At 37.2% G+C, this 15,178-nt stretch overlaps 1 protein-coding gene across 1 annotated transcript in view; it reads right to left on the bottom strand.

The window, feature by feature from the left end:
- The window catches only part of COL28A1 (collagen type XXVIII alpha 1 chain), a 197,267-nt gene that overhangs the window by 123,598 nt on the left and 58,491 nt on the right, over window positions 1-15,178 (bottom strand). Inside the window, exon 14 of the mRNA XM_056118311.1 lies at window positions 5,898-5,966. Coding sequence (XP_055974286.1) covers window positions 5,898-5,966 — 69 coding nt within the window. The remainder of the gene's footprint in view (window positions 1-5,897; window positions 5,967-15,178) is intronic.

Consider the following 15,178-nt stretch of genomic DNA (forward strand, 5'->3'; position numbering starts at 1 on the left):
CGCATTTGTTTGCCTTGCACACGTTCAACCCAGGTTCGATTCCCAGCATCCCATATGGTCCCCTGAGCACCGCCGGGAGTAATTCCAGAGCGCAAAGCCAGGAGTAACCCCTGTGCATCGCCGTGTGTGATCCAAAAGCAAAAAAAAAAAAAATCTAATACTTGATAAGATTATATTACTTATAAAGTGCTTTTATTCAAATTTATAAACATCTAGGAAACATTCAGGTTTGAAAGAATTCATGAAAATTCTTCTTGGATATGCTTCTCTAGTCACTAAGCCTGAATAATATACTATCAATAAAGTGGCAACACTTTATGTATTTGATGAAAAATAAACCATGTAATCAATCAAAAATAGCACTCATTCATAAGTTTATTTGAACCAAGAGTGAAATCAAGGAACACTTGTAAGAAATGCAGGAAACGGTAAAATAGACTTTTATGTAAATCTATAGCCATAATTTGTCTACTTATTCCCATTGCTAAGTATCACAAATTGGCACATATATAAAATTCCCATTAATTATAATGGCTGAAAAGGAAATACTCTGACCAATGAGTTCTTCTTATAATTTTCACAGGGTATAATTGCTTTCAATTGACTCTCAAGTGACATAAAATGTACTGTTTCTTTGATGAGAAAATGTAATGAAGTGCTGTGGGTTATAATGAATAAGAATATTATTATATCATATTTATAACAAAAGTTTTGTAAAGCTGATATGTCACTGACATGCCCTGCATTACGTGTTTTACTTATTTATTTACATCAGAAACAGATTATAAAAATAATTTTTTCTCCATATTTGAATTTTCCAAATTTGAGGGGAGACATGTAAGAAATTTTCTATGTGCCAAAAAGTTGTTCAAGAAATATGTAATATGCAACTTTGTGAAATATAGTTAATGCCAAATTACTAGCTTCTATCTTACTTAGTAAAATAGATTATATCCCTTTAATCCAACATATTATTCCCATTTACTATGACAAATTAAATTGTGCTAACAAGGACCTCTTAAAAATTCAACTCAGAGGCTGGAGCAATAGCACAGCAGGTAAGGCGTTTGCCTTGCACATGGCCGACCCAGGTTCGATTCCCAGCATCCCATATGGCCCCCTGAATACCGCCAGGAGTAATTCCTGAGTGCATGAGCCAGGAGGAACCCCTGTGCATCTCTGGGTATGACCCAAAAAGAAAAAAAAAATCAACCCAGCAGTCATTCACAACTTAGTGTAAAGTTACTTTGACTAATTGAGACTTAATAGATTTCCCCCTAGATGAGATTTGTTTTCTCATAGGTAATTGAATATTGATCATGGATAAAGAGGCTGAGGTGAGATTTCAGGACATAATCTATACAGATTTAGATTTTAGTGATTTGACAGAAGAGAGTGGAAAAAATCTTAGAGCTTTGGGTTGTGTGTGTGTGTGTGTGTGTGTGCGTGTGTGTGTCTGTGTATGAGAAGAACTTTAGAGGAGGGTGAAAGACTCAAAAGTGTATCCTTACTTTGAAATTTTTTGTTAATGTTTCCTGGAGTTGTCGTGTAAAATCATTTCCCCTGTAGCCTTTGGCCAGTGTGCTACAGATTGTGCACAAATAAGCTAGGTCAGGGACTGCAAACCTTTTTGCCATTCCAGCCAGTACATATGTTTTTTAAATAAAACTTTATTAGAAGACTCATATATTTACACATAAATGTGTATGGCTGCCTTTATAGCACATCAGCGAGGTTAAGTTGCTAAAATATATACTCTCTGACACTTGATATAAAAAGATTGACAACCTCTGGTCTATAAAAACCTGAGTTCTAAGAATCATATGTGGGACGCAGCAGAAAAGTTTAAATTCTAAATTTCTAGGTAAATGGTATGTAATTCACAATATTTTTGCTCCTGTGGTAACAAAGTAATTACAGTTCTCCCACCCACATTTCCTTCATTCTTATACAGATGGCAATACTATTACAAACATTTAATAAAACAAAACTGCTAATAAAGCTTTGTCATAGCTACACTTAGTAACAATTTCTGGGCATAAAAAACTTTTTTGCACTGTAGCATTAATGACTACAAACAGATTGTTTTTTAACTTTCACACTTGGTAACTATAAAGAAGTCTGAAAATTAATTGCAAATTTCACTATAATTTCATGTTCACTTGATCCCCCGTTATTCATCGAATTACTCAAGTGGGTGCCAGTAACGTCTCCATTCATCCCTGTTGCGTGCTAGCGTAGCCCAATGGCATCTGTTCGTTCTAGGAATATGCAGAGCCTCAAACCGATCATTCAGGGTCTTGACAAAGAAGTCTGACCATCTTGTAGGTGGGCGTCCACGTGATCTTTTGACGTCCCATGGAATCCAGGCAGTAAAGGCTCTAGTCCAGCGGTTGTCTATAAACCTCATTACATGTCCAGCGCATCTGATTTTTTGATACCTTGGCAAACGAGACAGTGCCCTGATTCTTGAGCATTGTCGGAGATCAGAACTCCGGATTCTATCTCTCATTTGAGTGAATCGTGATATTCCAAGCATAGCTCTTTCGATTCCTCTTTGAGAGACCCGAATAGCGTTCTCATCCTGTTTTCGTAGGTCCCAGGTCTCTGAGGCATATGTTAATGCAGGAAGAACAGTGGAATCGAAGAGATGTGCTCATAGTTGGAGGTTCTTTGTCCTCTTAGTTATTTCTTCAACGCTCTTGAAGGCATTCCAAGCCGCTCTCTTCCTCCTGCACAACTCAGGTGCCAGGTCATTCATCATGTTGATTTCTTGACCTAGGTATATATAACTGTTGCATTCAGAGATGGTGGTTCCGTTGAGAGCGAATGGAGCATTCATAACGAGACTGTTTCTCATAAACATTGTCTTCGTAAGATTCAGCTGTAGTCCGACCTTTCCATACTCACGGTCGAAGTCAGTCAGCATTTGTGTCGCTTGGCTGATGTTTGGTGTTATTAGAACGATGTCATCAGTAAAGCGGAGGTGGTGTAGTTGCTGACCATCTATCTTCACTCCCATTCTTTCCCATTCCAGTTGTCGCATGATGTTCTCGAGGGTGGCACTGAAGAGTTTTGGTGAAATGGTATCACCCTGCCGAACCCCTCTCCTGACATGGATGATTACTTCTTTGTAGAATGGTGAGATCCTGGTAGTGAATCCATAATAGAGCTCACGAAGCATCCTGATGTATTGAGTTTGTACGCCCTGATTGGCTAGGGCTTCAATGACCGCTTCCGTCTCAACAGAATCAAAGGCCTTCTTTAAATCAATGAATGTTAGACAGAGCGACATCTTGAACTCCTGAGAAACCTCAATGAGCTTAGTAATCGTGTGGATATGGTCAATGGTACTGGAATCCTTTTTGGAATCTAGCTTGTTCACATGCTTGTCCTTTGTCTAGTGTTCTGCTAATTCTATTCAGGATGACTCGAGTGAACAGTTTGTAGATGACAGACAATAGGCAGATTGGGCGATAGTTGCCAATGTCGTGGATGTCTCCCTTCTTGTGCAGTAGTACAGTCCTGCTGGTTTTCCACTGGGATGGAACCTTGCATTCAGACAGGTAGTGTGTGAAGAGCCGAGCCAGTGTATTTCATGTTAAGAAAAAATTAATATATGCCTTCACTTAATAGAATTAAGATGGTGAAGAAAGCTCACCGACGTGAGACTTTTTTTTAAATTTTTATTGGTGAAGCACCATGAGGTACAGTTGTAGACTTACAAATTTTTGTGCTTGGGTTTCAATTATACAATGATCAAATACCCATTCCTCCACCAGTGCCCATTTCCCACCACCACGGATCCCAGTATCCCTCCTACCCCCCACCCCCCCCCCCCATCCCACCCTGCCTCTGTGGCAGGGCATTCCCTTTTGTTCTCTCTATCCTTTTGGGTGTTGTGATTTGCAAAAGAGGCATTGAGTGGCAATCATGTTTGGTCTACTTTCAGCATGCTTCTCCCATCCTGGGAGGATCCTCCCAACACCCTTTCTTTGGTACTCCCTTCTCTATCTGAGTTGCCTTTTCCCCTAGCATGTGTGGCTGGCTCCAAGCCATGGAGTAAACCTCCTGGTACTAATCTCAGCTATTCTTGGGTGTTAGTCTCCTATTTTGTTACTTCATGTTCCCCAGATGAATGCAATCTTTCTATATCTATCCCTCTCTTTCTGACTCATTTCACTTAGCATGATACTTTCCATGTAGTACCAATTGTATGTAAATTTCATGACTTCATCTTTTCTAACAGCTACATAGTACTCCATTGTGTAGGTGTACCAATGTTTCTTTAACCAGTCATCTGTTCTCGGGCACTCAGGTTTTTCCATATTCTGGCTATTGTAAAGAGTGCTGCAATGGACAAACAAGTGCAGATGTCACTTCGACTATAGTTTTTTGCCTTTCTGGGATATATTCCCAGGAGTGGTATTGCTGGGTCAAATGGGAGCTCAATTTCTAATTTTTTGAGACTCGTCCATACTGTTTTCCAAAAGGGTTGGACCAGCTGGCATTCCCACCAGCAGTGAAGGAGGGTCCCTCTCTCCCCACATCCATGCCAGCACCAGTTGCTTTTGTTCTTTTGGATGTGGGCCAGTCTCTGTGGTGTGAGTTGATATCTCATTGTGGTTTTGATCTGCATCTCCCTGATGATTAATGATGTAGAGCATTTTCTCATGTGCCTTTTTTGCCATTCAGATTTCTTCTTTCAGAAAGTTTCTGTTCATTTCACCACCCCATTTTGTGATGGGGTTGGATGTTTTCTTCTTGTGGAGTTCACCCAATACTTTGTTATCCTTGATATCAACCCCTTGTCAGATGTTTATTCGGCAAATATCCTTTCCCATGATGTAGACTGTCTTTGTATTTTGGTCATTGTTTCTTTTGAGGTGCAGAAGCTTCTTAGTTTAAGATAGTCCCATTTGTCTAACTGTTTTCACTTGCTCAGTCATTGGCGTGACATCTTTGAAGAAACCATTAGCTTCAATGTCATGGAGGGTTTTGCCAACTTTGTCTTCAATGTACCTTATGGTTTCCAGTCTGATGTAGAGGTCTTTAATCCATTTTGATCTTACTTTTGTACATGGCGTTAGGCAGAGCCCATTTTTGCATGTAGCCATTCAGTTTTGCCAGCACAATTTGTTAAAGAGGCTTTCCTTACTCCACTTCACATTTCTTGCTCCTTTATCAAAGATTAGATAATCATATGATTGTGGGGAGATGTCATTGTATTCAACCCTGTTCCATTGGTCTGCTGCTCTGCCTTTGTTCCAGTACCATGCATGCTGTTTTAATTACTACTGCTTTGTAGTAGAGTTTGAAGTTAGGGAGGTTGATTCCTCCCATTTTCTTTTTCCCAAGAATTGCTTTAGCTATTCGTGGGGGCTTATTGTTCCATATGAATTTCAGGAGTGTTTGCTCCATTTCTTTGAAGAATGTCATAGGTATCCTTATAGGGATCACATTGAATTTGTACAATGCTTTGGGAAGTATTGCCATTTTGACAATGCTAATTCTCCCGATCCATGGGCAGGGACTATCTTTCCATTTCCTCATGTTCTCTTTTATTTCCTGAAGTAGAATTTTGTAGTTTTCTTTGCACAGGTCCTTTACTTCCTTAGTTAAGCTGATTCCTAGGTACTTGATTTTCTGGGGCACAATTGTGAACGGGATTGTTTTTCTTCATGTCACTTCTCTCTTACTATTTGCATATAGGAAAGCCATGGACTTTTGGGTATTGATTTTATAGCCAAAGTGAGACTTTGGATAACTGGTTGGGACACACAAAAAATTATGACAAGGTACAAAAAGTACTTTTTTCTACTATAGAAAAAATTATGCTTTTAGTCCAGGAACACCTTCTCCAAAATGTACTTTTTTACTATAGAAATAATTTTTACCTTTGGTCCAGGAAATCCTTCTCCAGGTACACCCCTCTCTCCTGGTGCTCCCTCAGGCCCACGAGGACCCTTTGAGAAACCAGAAAACAGAAAGCAAAGAAGAACAGGAGAGAAAAGGGGGGAAGTGGGAAAGAAATAATATGGTTATATTTCAGGTCACATAGACATGATAATAATATTATAGCTCTAGTTTAGTTACTGATAAAATTCTTTCTAGTAAGGTACATTTTGATTGGTTAGAGCCACAGAGTTGTGAAGACTAACATATTCCCATTGTATTACTGCATTTAATAGACATAAAGATGTGTCCTCAGATTCAACAAAAATGAAAATTAAGTCACTGTCACTGTCCTCCCGTTGTTCATCGATTTTCTTGAGCGGGCCCAGTAACATCTCCATTTTGAGACTTTGTTGTTACTGTGTTTGGCATATCGAATACATCAAGGGTAGCTTGCCAGGCTTTGCCATGGGGGCGAGATACTCTCAGTAGCTTGCCGTGCTCTCCGAGTGATGCTTCCAAACAAGAATTACAAAACATTCTGTGATGAAAGGCTAAAATTTTAAGACTATTTACCTTAGAGAAGGAAGCAGAATGACTTAGTAACTTCATTAAGCATTAGGAGAACCTTGTGAAGAATTCTCTGCAGTTTTTTTAAAGCATTGAATTCTATTTTACATGTCTTTTAATTTCTATTTTGATAAATTTGAACTAAAACTTAAAATTTTCTCAGGAACTGCTTGAATTCACTGAAATTCTATATGCAAATTACAATCTTGATAGAATCATTAAGGGGACTCTCCATCTCAATGATAAAAATTTAGAAGTTTATGTGTCTGTTGCTCAGAAAGGCACTTGGAAAATCAGGTCTTCTCACATAAGGGAAGAAAAACAACAGTCTCAGACTTTGATGTGAACTGTCAGGAAATACACTACTTTAAAAGTAAAAAGGAATAACAAGATATTCACTAATCCAAACAATTTTAAAGCTACAATTTTTCCTCTTTTGTTACTTGGGTCACGGTGAATGACATAGGGAGGTGAATGGCATAGGGAGAAACTAATAGCAAAGTCTTAAAAGCAGAAACTGGAGATTTACCCCCAAGGAACCTAAAAAATAATTAGATCTCACTTATGGGCTGGAGCGATAGCACAGCGGGTAGGGCGTTTGCCTTACAAGCGGCCAACATGGCCGACCCGAGTTCGATTCCTCCGCCCCTCTCGGAGAGCCCGGCAAGCTACCGAGAGTATTCGATATGCCAGACACAGTAACAACAAAGTCTCCAATGGAGACGTTACTGGGCCCGCTCGAGCAAATCGACGATCAATGGGAGGGCCTTTATCTTGCAGGGTACAAATCTAGAATGAACCAAAGTCACATAGTTGCCTAGAAGCTCCAAAACTAGCACTTGGCAAACACTTTGAACTGCCTTGGGTCTCAATATGCCGTAACCTGGGGTGATTTAAAGGAACTTTCTATATAAACCTAGTAGTAGACCTAGAATACAGCTGATGTAAATATCAGTAACTGATATTTATGAAAGTTCTATTTCTTATGGTATAAAAGAAGTTTATTTGCTTATATTTATGCTTATGTAAAATGTATTTGTGTATGTTATATGATGTGCACATTTATGTATTTTTATTTCTTATAACTATATAAAATATAAGAAATACATTTATAAGTGTATTTCTTTTGGATCTATAAGAAAGATGTCTCCCATTTATTTATCTAACTTTCCCTAATATTTTAGGAAAAGTCTTCCGAAGGATGAATGCAAACCAACTTGGTGTAAGCTTTAGTTTTACAAACTAATTTTATTTAAATTATTATATTTAGGCACAGGAAATCTAGATTTTTAGATTTTAACAATAAAATACTGTAAACAATGCACTATTTTCTGTGACAGATTACTCTAATGTGAGATAAACTATGGGGAAAATAAATATAAGACTGAAAAGTTAACAACTGTCTATTACACACTTCAATTTTTAAAAAGTGTCAAATTATTTTCCCCAATGTTAAAATAACTTATGTTATATGAAAAGAAAATTTTTTCCTTTACAACTTTTTCCATTCATTGAACAAATATTTATCAAATGTCCAGTAGCAGATAACCTACAACTTCATAGAATTTATATTCTGTCCTGATAGTTCAAAGCAGATCTTGTTGTCCTTTGGAATAAGTTTTAAGTTCCAGCTCTGCTATGTGTAATTCAATAAACATCTGTCATCACTTTCAAAATTATTTTACTTGTATCCTACCCTACTAAGAATGCCCTTTTATGGACATTTTTATGATTAAGATTGTCTAAGAATGAATGTTTTATCTAAAGTACTAAGAGAGAAGCATGCTGCACTAAGTGAACACTAGACCTCCTTTTACTGCTGAATTTCTAGAGTACCACAATCAAGATGAAAGTTTAAAAAACAGAGAGAGAGAGAGAGAGAGAGAGAATACAGGGGTCAAAAATCAAAGATGTTGTTTTGCATGTGGCTGATCCCAGTTTGATCCCTGGCAATGTACATGCACCCCCAAGTGCCAGCAGGAGTGAACCCTGAGCATAATGCCAGGAATAAGCCCCAAGAACTGGCAGATGTAGTACAAAAACTATTAATGATAATAGTAGTAATGATGGAAACTTTGAAGTGCTACATGTTCCAAGATACTGGGAATAAACTAAATGTTCTTTAACAATCAATTGGAAAAAATCTCTAATTATTCTAAGCTTAATTTCTATAATCTATCAGATAATACAGTAATTCTCCTTTATCCGCAGTTTTATTTTCCAGAATTTGTCAACCAAGGTCCAAAAATATTATGTACTTTAAGAGGAAGAGGTCACATTCACACATTTTTAATAGAATATTACTATGATCATTATTGATCATTATATTTCTTTATTACTATTATATTCTCTTATAGTACCTAATTTATCAAGCATTACTATAGGTGTGTATATGTAGGATAGAGTTAAGATATGGCATATATATTGGTAGAGTTTACATACACACACACACACACACATATAGTATGTATATGTAGAGTTCAGTACTATCTGGGGTTTCAGGCATCCACTTGTGCCTTTGAATACATCTCCTATAGATAAGAGGAGACCACTCTACTGTACACCACTGGTAAATTCTGAAGGTTTTCAGATACATATTATGTAGCAAATCATGGTTACCAAGAAAAAAAACAGGTACTTTAGTTAAATAAACTATTCTTTTAATTTATTAAGGCAGTACCAATGGATAATCTTTTTAAAAGCCGTTAGGTGTTATTTTTTAAAGACAAAAATGCTTCTATACAACTTTCAATGTTGGGGCCATAGTGATAGTACTGTGGATAAGGTGCTTGCTGTGCACACGGTGACCCGGGTTCGAACCTCTGCATCCCATATGGTTCCCTGAGCACTGCCAGGAGTAATACTGATTAAGGAACCAGAAATAACCCCTGAGCATCCTTGGGTGTGACCCAGAAAGCAAAAATAAATAAGTTAAATTAAATTAAGTCTGTGTTTAAAAAATTAAATTAAAACAAACCTCTAGTGCCATTTACAACTAAGACATATTACTTGTCTTCTAATTAATACCTTTAATAAAAATATAATGGAGGAATCTAATTATCACTTAACTGTATAATCACTGAATGCTTTTTTGAGACATTTAACAATGAGATAAAATGTGATTGTTATATTTTTAAAGAAATTTTAATAGAGATAAACAACACTGTGATTTTATTATACATTAGATGTACTACAGAAAACTTGTTAAATGATAATCAAAATTGCCTGTAACATTCAAACTACCATCTATTTTTAACCTCAAAGCAACTATTGTTCTATATTAGGGGTATTTTTTATGGATTGTGATTTGAATAACCTTGCACAAAAAAACAAACATAAGGGTCTGAACCAATTTATCCTTCATGAATCAGTTCTTTATCAGACCAACACAAGAGTAGTGATAATCACATGATTGATGTTAATAGTTAACAGTTCAAACTTAGGTCAGAGAGATGGAATATTGTCTTAGGAGATTTATATTTTTTATATTGAGAAGAGAGTAATACTAAACCTGAAGTCACTCAACATAATTCAGGGAATAAGATTCATGTAAAGAATTTCCAACAGAACCTTTGTCAAAGTCTTATGTTATTTTGAAAAAATGTGAAAACTGTTGATTTCCTAACATTTTGAAGAAATATTTTATATTTTATTTGTGGTCCTTCCCACATTGTTATGATTTTAGTTCTGAGTTAAATTACGGACTTCACATTGTCACTCTGATTTGTATTACTGTGGTTTGGAAAGAAAGTAAACAATAATTTCATGTGCTAGCAGTATTATACAAACTTTCTAGCTAAAACAGAAAAGCAAGTAATACAAAATTTTCTTTAAAATAAATGTTGAAGGATATCTGAGGACCAAAGGAAATAAGTAAAAGCACAGAGTCCCAAAACAAAAACAACTAAATACTAGAATGGTGAGCATATCAGCTGATGCAGTGTTCCATGTGGAAAAGTGTGTCTGTGTGGTGTGATTAAATCTAAGTAATTAACCAGAGAAAACCAGAAGCAAAGACCTGGGCTCACTCAGTGGAAAATGAGGAAATAATTAGAACTGAGAACTGAAATGTCATAAAGTTACGACCTTCATAGTCATACTTCTTCAAGGAAAAGGCAGGGTAGGTATAAAGCCTTCTCGTCAGCACAAGACTGACAAGAATCTTGTCTCTTTAGCCTGGCCTTTAAATAGATCTAGAAATTCATAAGATGATCCCATGTTGTGTATGGGTTTGTAGTTCCAACTGACACCTTAGTCAATATATTAGCACCCAGAACACAAGGACACACTTGGAGTACATAAGAGACTCAAATGCGAATTTCTCTCTAACACCCTCTATAGGGTCAGTATAGGGTCAGTCATCAAAGATTAGGATAACATAGTAGGAAACAACAGAATAAAACTAAGTATATATTAAATATTTTTTTCCTAAACAGAAATGTAAGGGCCCTCCCGTTGATCATCAATTTGCTCGAGCGGGCCCAGTAACGTCTCCATTGGAGACTTTGTTGTTACTGTGTCTGGCATATCGAATACTCTCGGTAGCTTGCCAGGCTCTCCGAGAGGGGCGGAGGAATCGAACTCGGGTCGGCCACGTTGGCTGCGTGCAAGGCAGACGCCCTACCTGCTGTGCTATCACTCCAGCCCAAACAGAAAAAAAAAAAACAAAAATAAAAGCTATTAAAAATATGAAATCTTTCCATTTGCAGCAACATGGATAGACCTAGAGCAGAGGTTCCCAAACTTACTTGGTTCATGCCAACTTATTAGAAAACAAAAATTAGAACATCCTTTGGAAATCTACCTTCTTTTTTGTTTGTATTTATGTGCCATATCTGGCAATGCTCAAGGGTTACTCCTAGCTCTGTACTCAGGAATCACTCCTGGTGAAACTACCTTTTACCTTTTTAGCTAACAAACAGCCCATTCTTTCATTCAATGCCATTACAGTGTCCCTGGACCATTCTAGCGTCACCTCTACCAGGGGATGTTATCACTTACTTTGAGTAACATTGACCTTCAATATAGGTCAGGGATTGCATTCATTTGTGGGATATATATATATATATATATATATATATATATATATATATATATTATCCAAGGCAAGGGTAAACAGCAGCCAGGACTGTCTATGGTTGGAAGCTTGCCACAAGAGTGGTGTGTGTGTGTGTGTGTGTGTTTGTGTGTGTGTGTGTGTTGGGGGGTGTCTGGGGGCAAAAGGTACTTAGGATAGAGGAGGAAACAGCATGACAATTATAGTTGGAAATCATCATTTTGGACAGGAACTGAGTGTTGAAAGTAGGTAAAGGGGTATACCCAATAGCCTTTCATTATCTGTATTGCAAATAGTATCATAAGGTCCAAAAGGGGAGAGAGAGAGAGAGAGAGAGAGAGAGAGAGAGAGAGAGAGAGAGAGAGAGAGAGAGAGAAGCAAAGTGCCTCCCATGGTGGCAGGCAGGTATTGGAGGTTGGAGGGTGGGAGAGAAATCGGGATCATTGGTAATGGGAAAAGTACACTGGTGAAGGGACAGGTGTTGGAACATTATATGACTGAAATCCAATCATGAACAACTTTCTAAATGTGTTTATCACTGTGATTCAATTAAAAAATTAAATATAAAAAAAGTTAGGGAGAGACAAACAATGTGTAAGTTGACTCATGTATGGTACACAGGGAAGCAAAAAAAAAAAAAAACCAAAAGAACTAAATAAACAAAACGTTTCAACAAAAATCAAAAGTATCAGCTACCAAAAGGGAGAGGGAGGACAGGTAGGTAAATCAGCTAATAGTGAATTTAATGTATTATATACATATGTGGCCTTATAATGATGTAAACATGAAACCTACATAATATTAGAGACCAATGTTACTTGAATAGATAACTTTTAAAGAATCAACAAATGTTGTTTAAAATGGTGAATAGAGTAGGAAATAATGGAAAATATATGCTAAAAATTGGCAGAGGATCTGAATTGATATTTTTGCAAGGACATACATTTGGCCAAAAGGGGTGTTAAAAAAAGTGCTTACATCATTAATCATCAGAAAAAAATGCAAATTAAATCTGCAATGAGATTGTAGATTGTATGGTGATTTTAAATGATAATGATAATTAGCATGAAAGTTACTGAGAGTAAATCTTAAAAGTTTTTTTAAGTTTTTTATCACAAAGCAGAAAAATCATTTTGTTTGGTGATAGATGTTAACTAGACTTATGATAGTGATCATTTTTCTAATAAAGTGACTGCCATGTAAGTGACACTACTTTTAAAATTCTAGTCTTTCTAGTCACTTTCAACCAACTTCAATTTATATGAAACTCTCTAGGCAACTCACAGATTTATTAGATAGAAAAAAATCTGTTATCTTAAGAATCTAAGTCTTAGTTTTTTGTTATGCAAAATATATAACTAAAATAGAGTTTCAGATTTGGTTTGGTTTGGGGGCATTACATTATTTATTTGAAAGAATTTGCTTAGAAGTACTATTAAATGAGATTAAGATGATGGCAAATAGAACAGTTAGTAAGTCTCTTGATAGTATAGTAACAGCAATTTTTTACTTGATGAACTGCCTGTTCATAAACAGACATGCCATTACAGTCATGGGAAACTGTAGCACTGTACTCATCGATTTGCTTAAGCAGGCACCAGTAACGTCTCCATTGTGAGACTTGTTGTTACTGTTTTTGGCATATCGAATATGCCCCAAGGAGCTTGCCAGGCTCTGCCGTGCGGGCAGGATACTCTCAGTAGCTTGCTGGGCTCTCTGAGAAGGACAAAGGAATTGACTCCAGGTCAGCTGCGTGCAAGGTAAACAACTCTACCCACTGTGCTATCACTCCAGCCCATGGGAAACTACATTGTGATATTTTTCATCTTTGAATGTGGTAGGGGAGGGTTGGGCCACATACAGAGTATTCATGGGATTTTTCTGGCTCTGCATTTAAGAGTGACCCCTCTTGAGAAGCCATATGTGATGAAGCATATGGTATGGGGGGGAACTATATGTGATGTATTTGTTGTGCTAGGAATCAAACCAAGGGCCTCACACATACAAGGCAAGCAAGGACTCCTTCTGAGCCACATCCAGCCACCCCTTCATCATTATGAAAAAGTTCTAATATAGCGAGCATAAGAGTGTCTTTTAAAATTAATTAATTAATTAATTAAAGACAAGCTTCTGCATACCTTTTACAAGATGGGCATTTAGAAGTGGCAATATACCACTTTGTTGAAGTTTCACATTAGTCCCATGGATAACCTCCATCCCAGCTACTTATTAAAACTGAGTGGTTTGTAGTGAGTCTGGGGAAAGAATTTGTGTGAGCCTATCTACTTATTTACTTAGAACCTTCTATAAAAAGGATGGTCTTTGGTGAAAATCCACTTAGGACACAAATACCTTCATTCTATACTGATGGAGAGAATACTAAAGGAGTCTGTTTCCAATTAGACAAGCACCACATGCTCAACTTTGTTCTTTCATAGTCAATTGAATATCCTCTATAAACTGTATATATAGCTTGTGGTAAAAGTAGCCATGGAGAACTGTCATATGCTTCTAAGCCAAATACTCATAAAACTATCTTTTAGAATTAGTGATGAGACTATGCACATAGCACAGATATCTTGAGGGAGCAAATTTAGCATGTATGGTCAGGTATTATCCATGATTAGTCTTGCAGTCTCTTCAAAGATCCAGAAGTAAGACAGTAGCTGCTGATTAAGTTAAAAGCTGGCATATGGATATAAGTGGATCAACATGGAGAGTATCATGCTAAGTGAAATGAGTCAGAGAGAGAGGGACAGACATAGAATGACAGCACTCATTTATGGAATATAAAGTAACATAATGGGAGACTAACACTCAAGGATAGTAGTGGTAAGGGCCAGGAGGATCGCTCCATGGCGTAGAAGGCAGCCTCACATGCTGGGTAGCTAAGATAGAGAAGGGACCATCAACTAAATGATGCTTAGAAGGCTTGCTAAGGATGGGAGATGTGTGCTGAAAGTAGACTATGTACTGAATATGATGGCCACTTAGTACCCGTATTACGAACCATAACACCCAAAAGGAGAAAGAGAGTAAAAGGGAATGTGCCTGCCACACAGGCGGTGGGGGGGGGGGGGGGGCAGTGAGAGAGATACTGGGAACATTGGTGGTTGAGAATGGGCACTGGTGAAGGGATGGATACGCGATCATTGTGTGACTGAAACGTTATCACAAAAGTTTATAAATCTGTAACTGTATCTCATCGTGATTCATTAAAAAAATTTTTTTAAAAAAACCACCAAAAAAAAAAAAAGCTGGCATGTGGAAGAGGTCTTATATTTGTTTCAAAATTCTAAGGTTCTTGAAAAATTTCTAATGGATTTACAGTGAAATTTATATTTTATTTTCCTTTATTCAGATAGCTGTAAAAAGATTATCTTCCTAAGAGATGGTTTGGAGGTGAAGGTGCCTGCCTTGCATGCAGTTGACCCCAGTTCTGATTTTTGGCACCATATAATCTCCAATCATAGCCAGGAATCATTCTTGAACAGAGAGCAAGGAATAGCGTGAGCACAACTGAATGTGGCAAGAAACAACAAAAGGTTATTTTTTTCTTATTAAAATTTCCCAAATATTCCCTCTGCACATGGTAACCTGTCTGTACTGTGTCTTTTTAGCCACTGTTCTTAAGTTTTCTAAGTTTCTTGCCTCTCC

The sequence above is a fragment of the Sorex fumeus genome, unplaced genomic scaffold (genome assembly GCF_029834395.1).
Source record: "Sorex fumeus unplaced genomic scaffold, SorFum_2.1 ptg000037l, whole genome shotgun sequence".
Lineage (NCBI taxonomy): Eukaryota > Metazoa > Chordata > Mammalia > Eulipotyphla > Soricidae > Sorex > Sorex fumeus.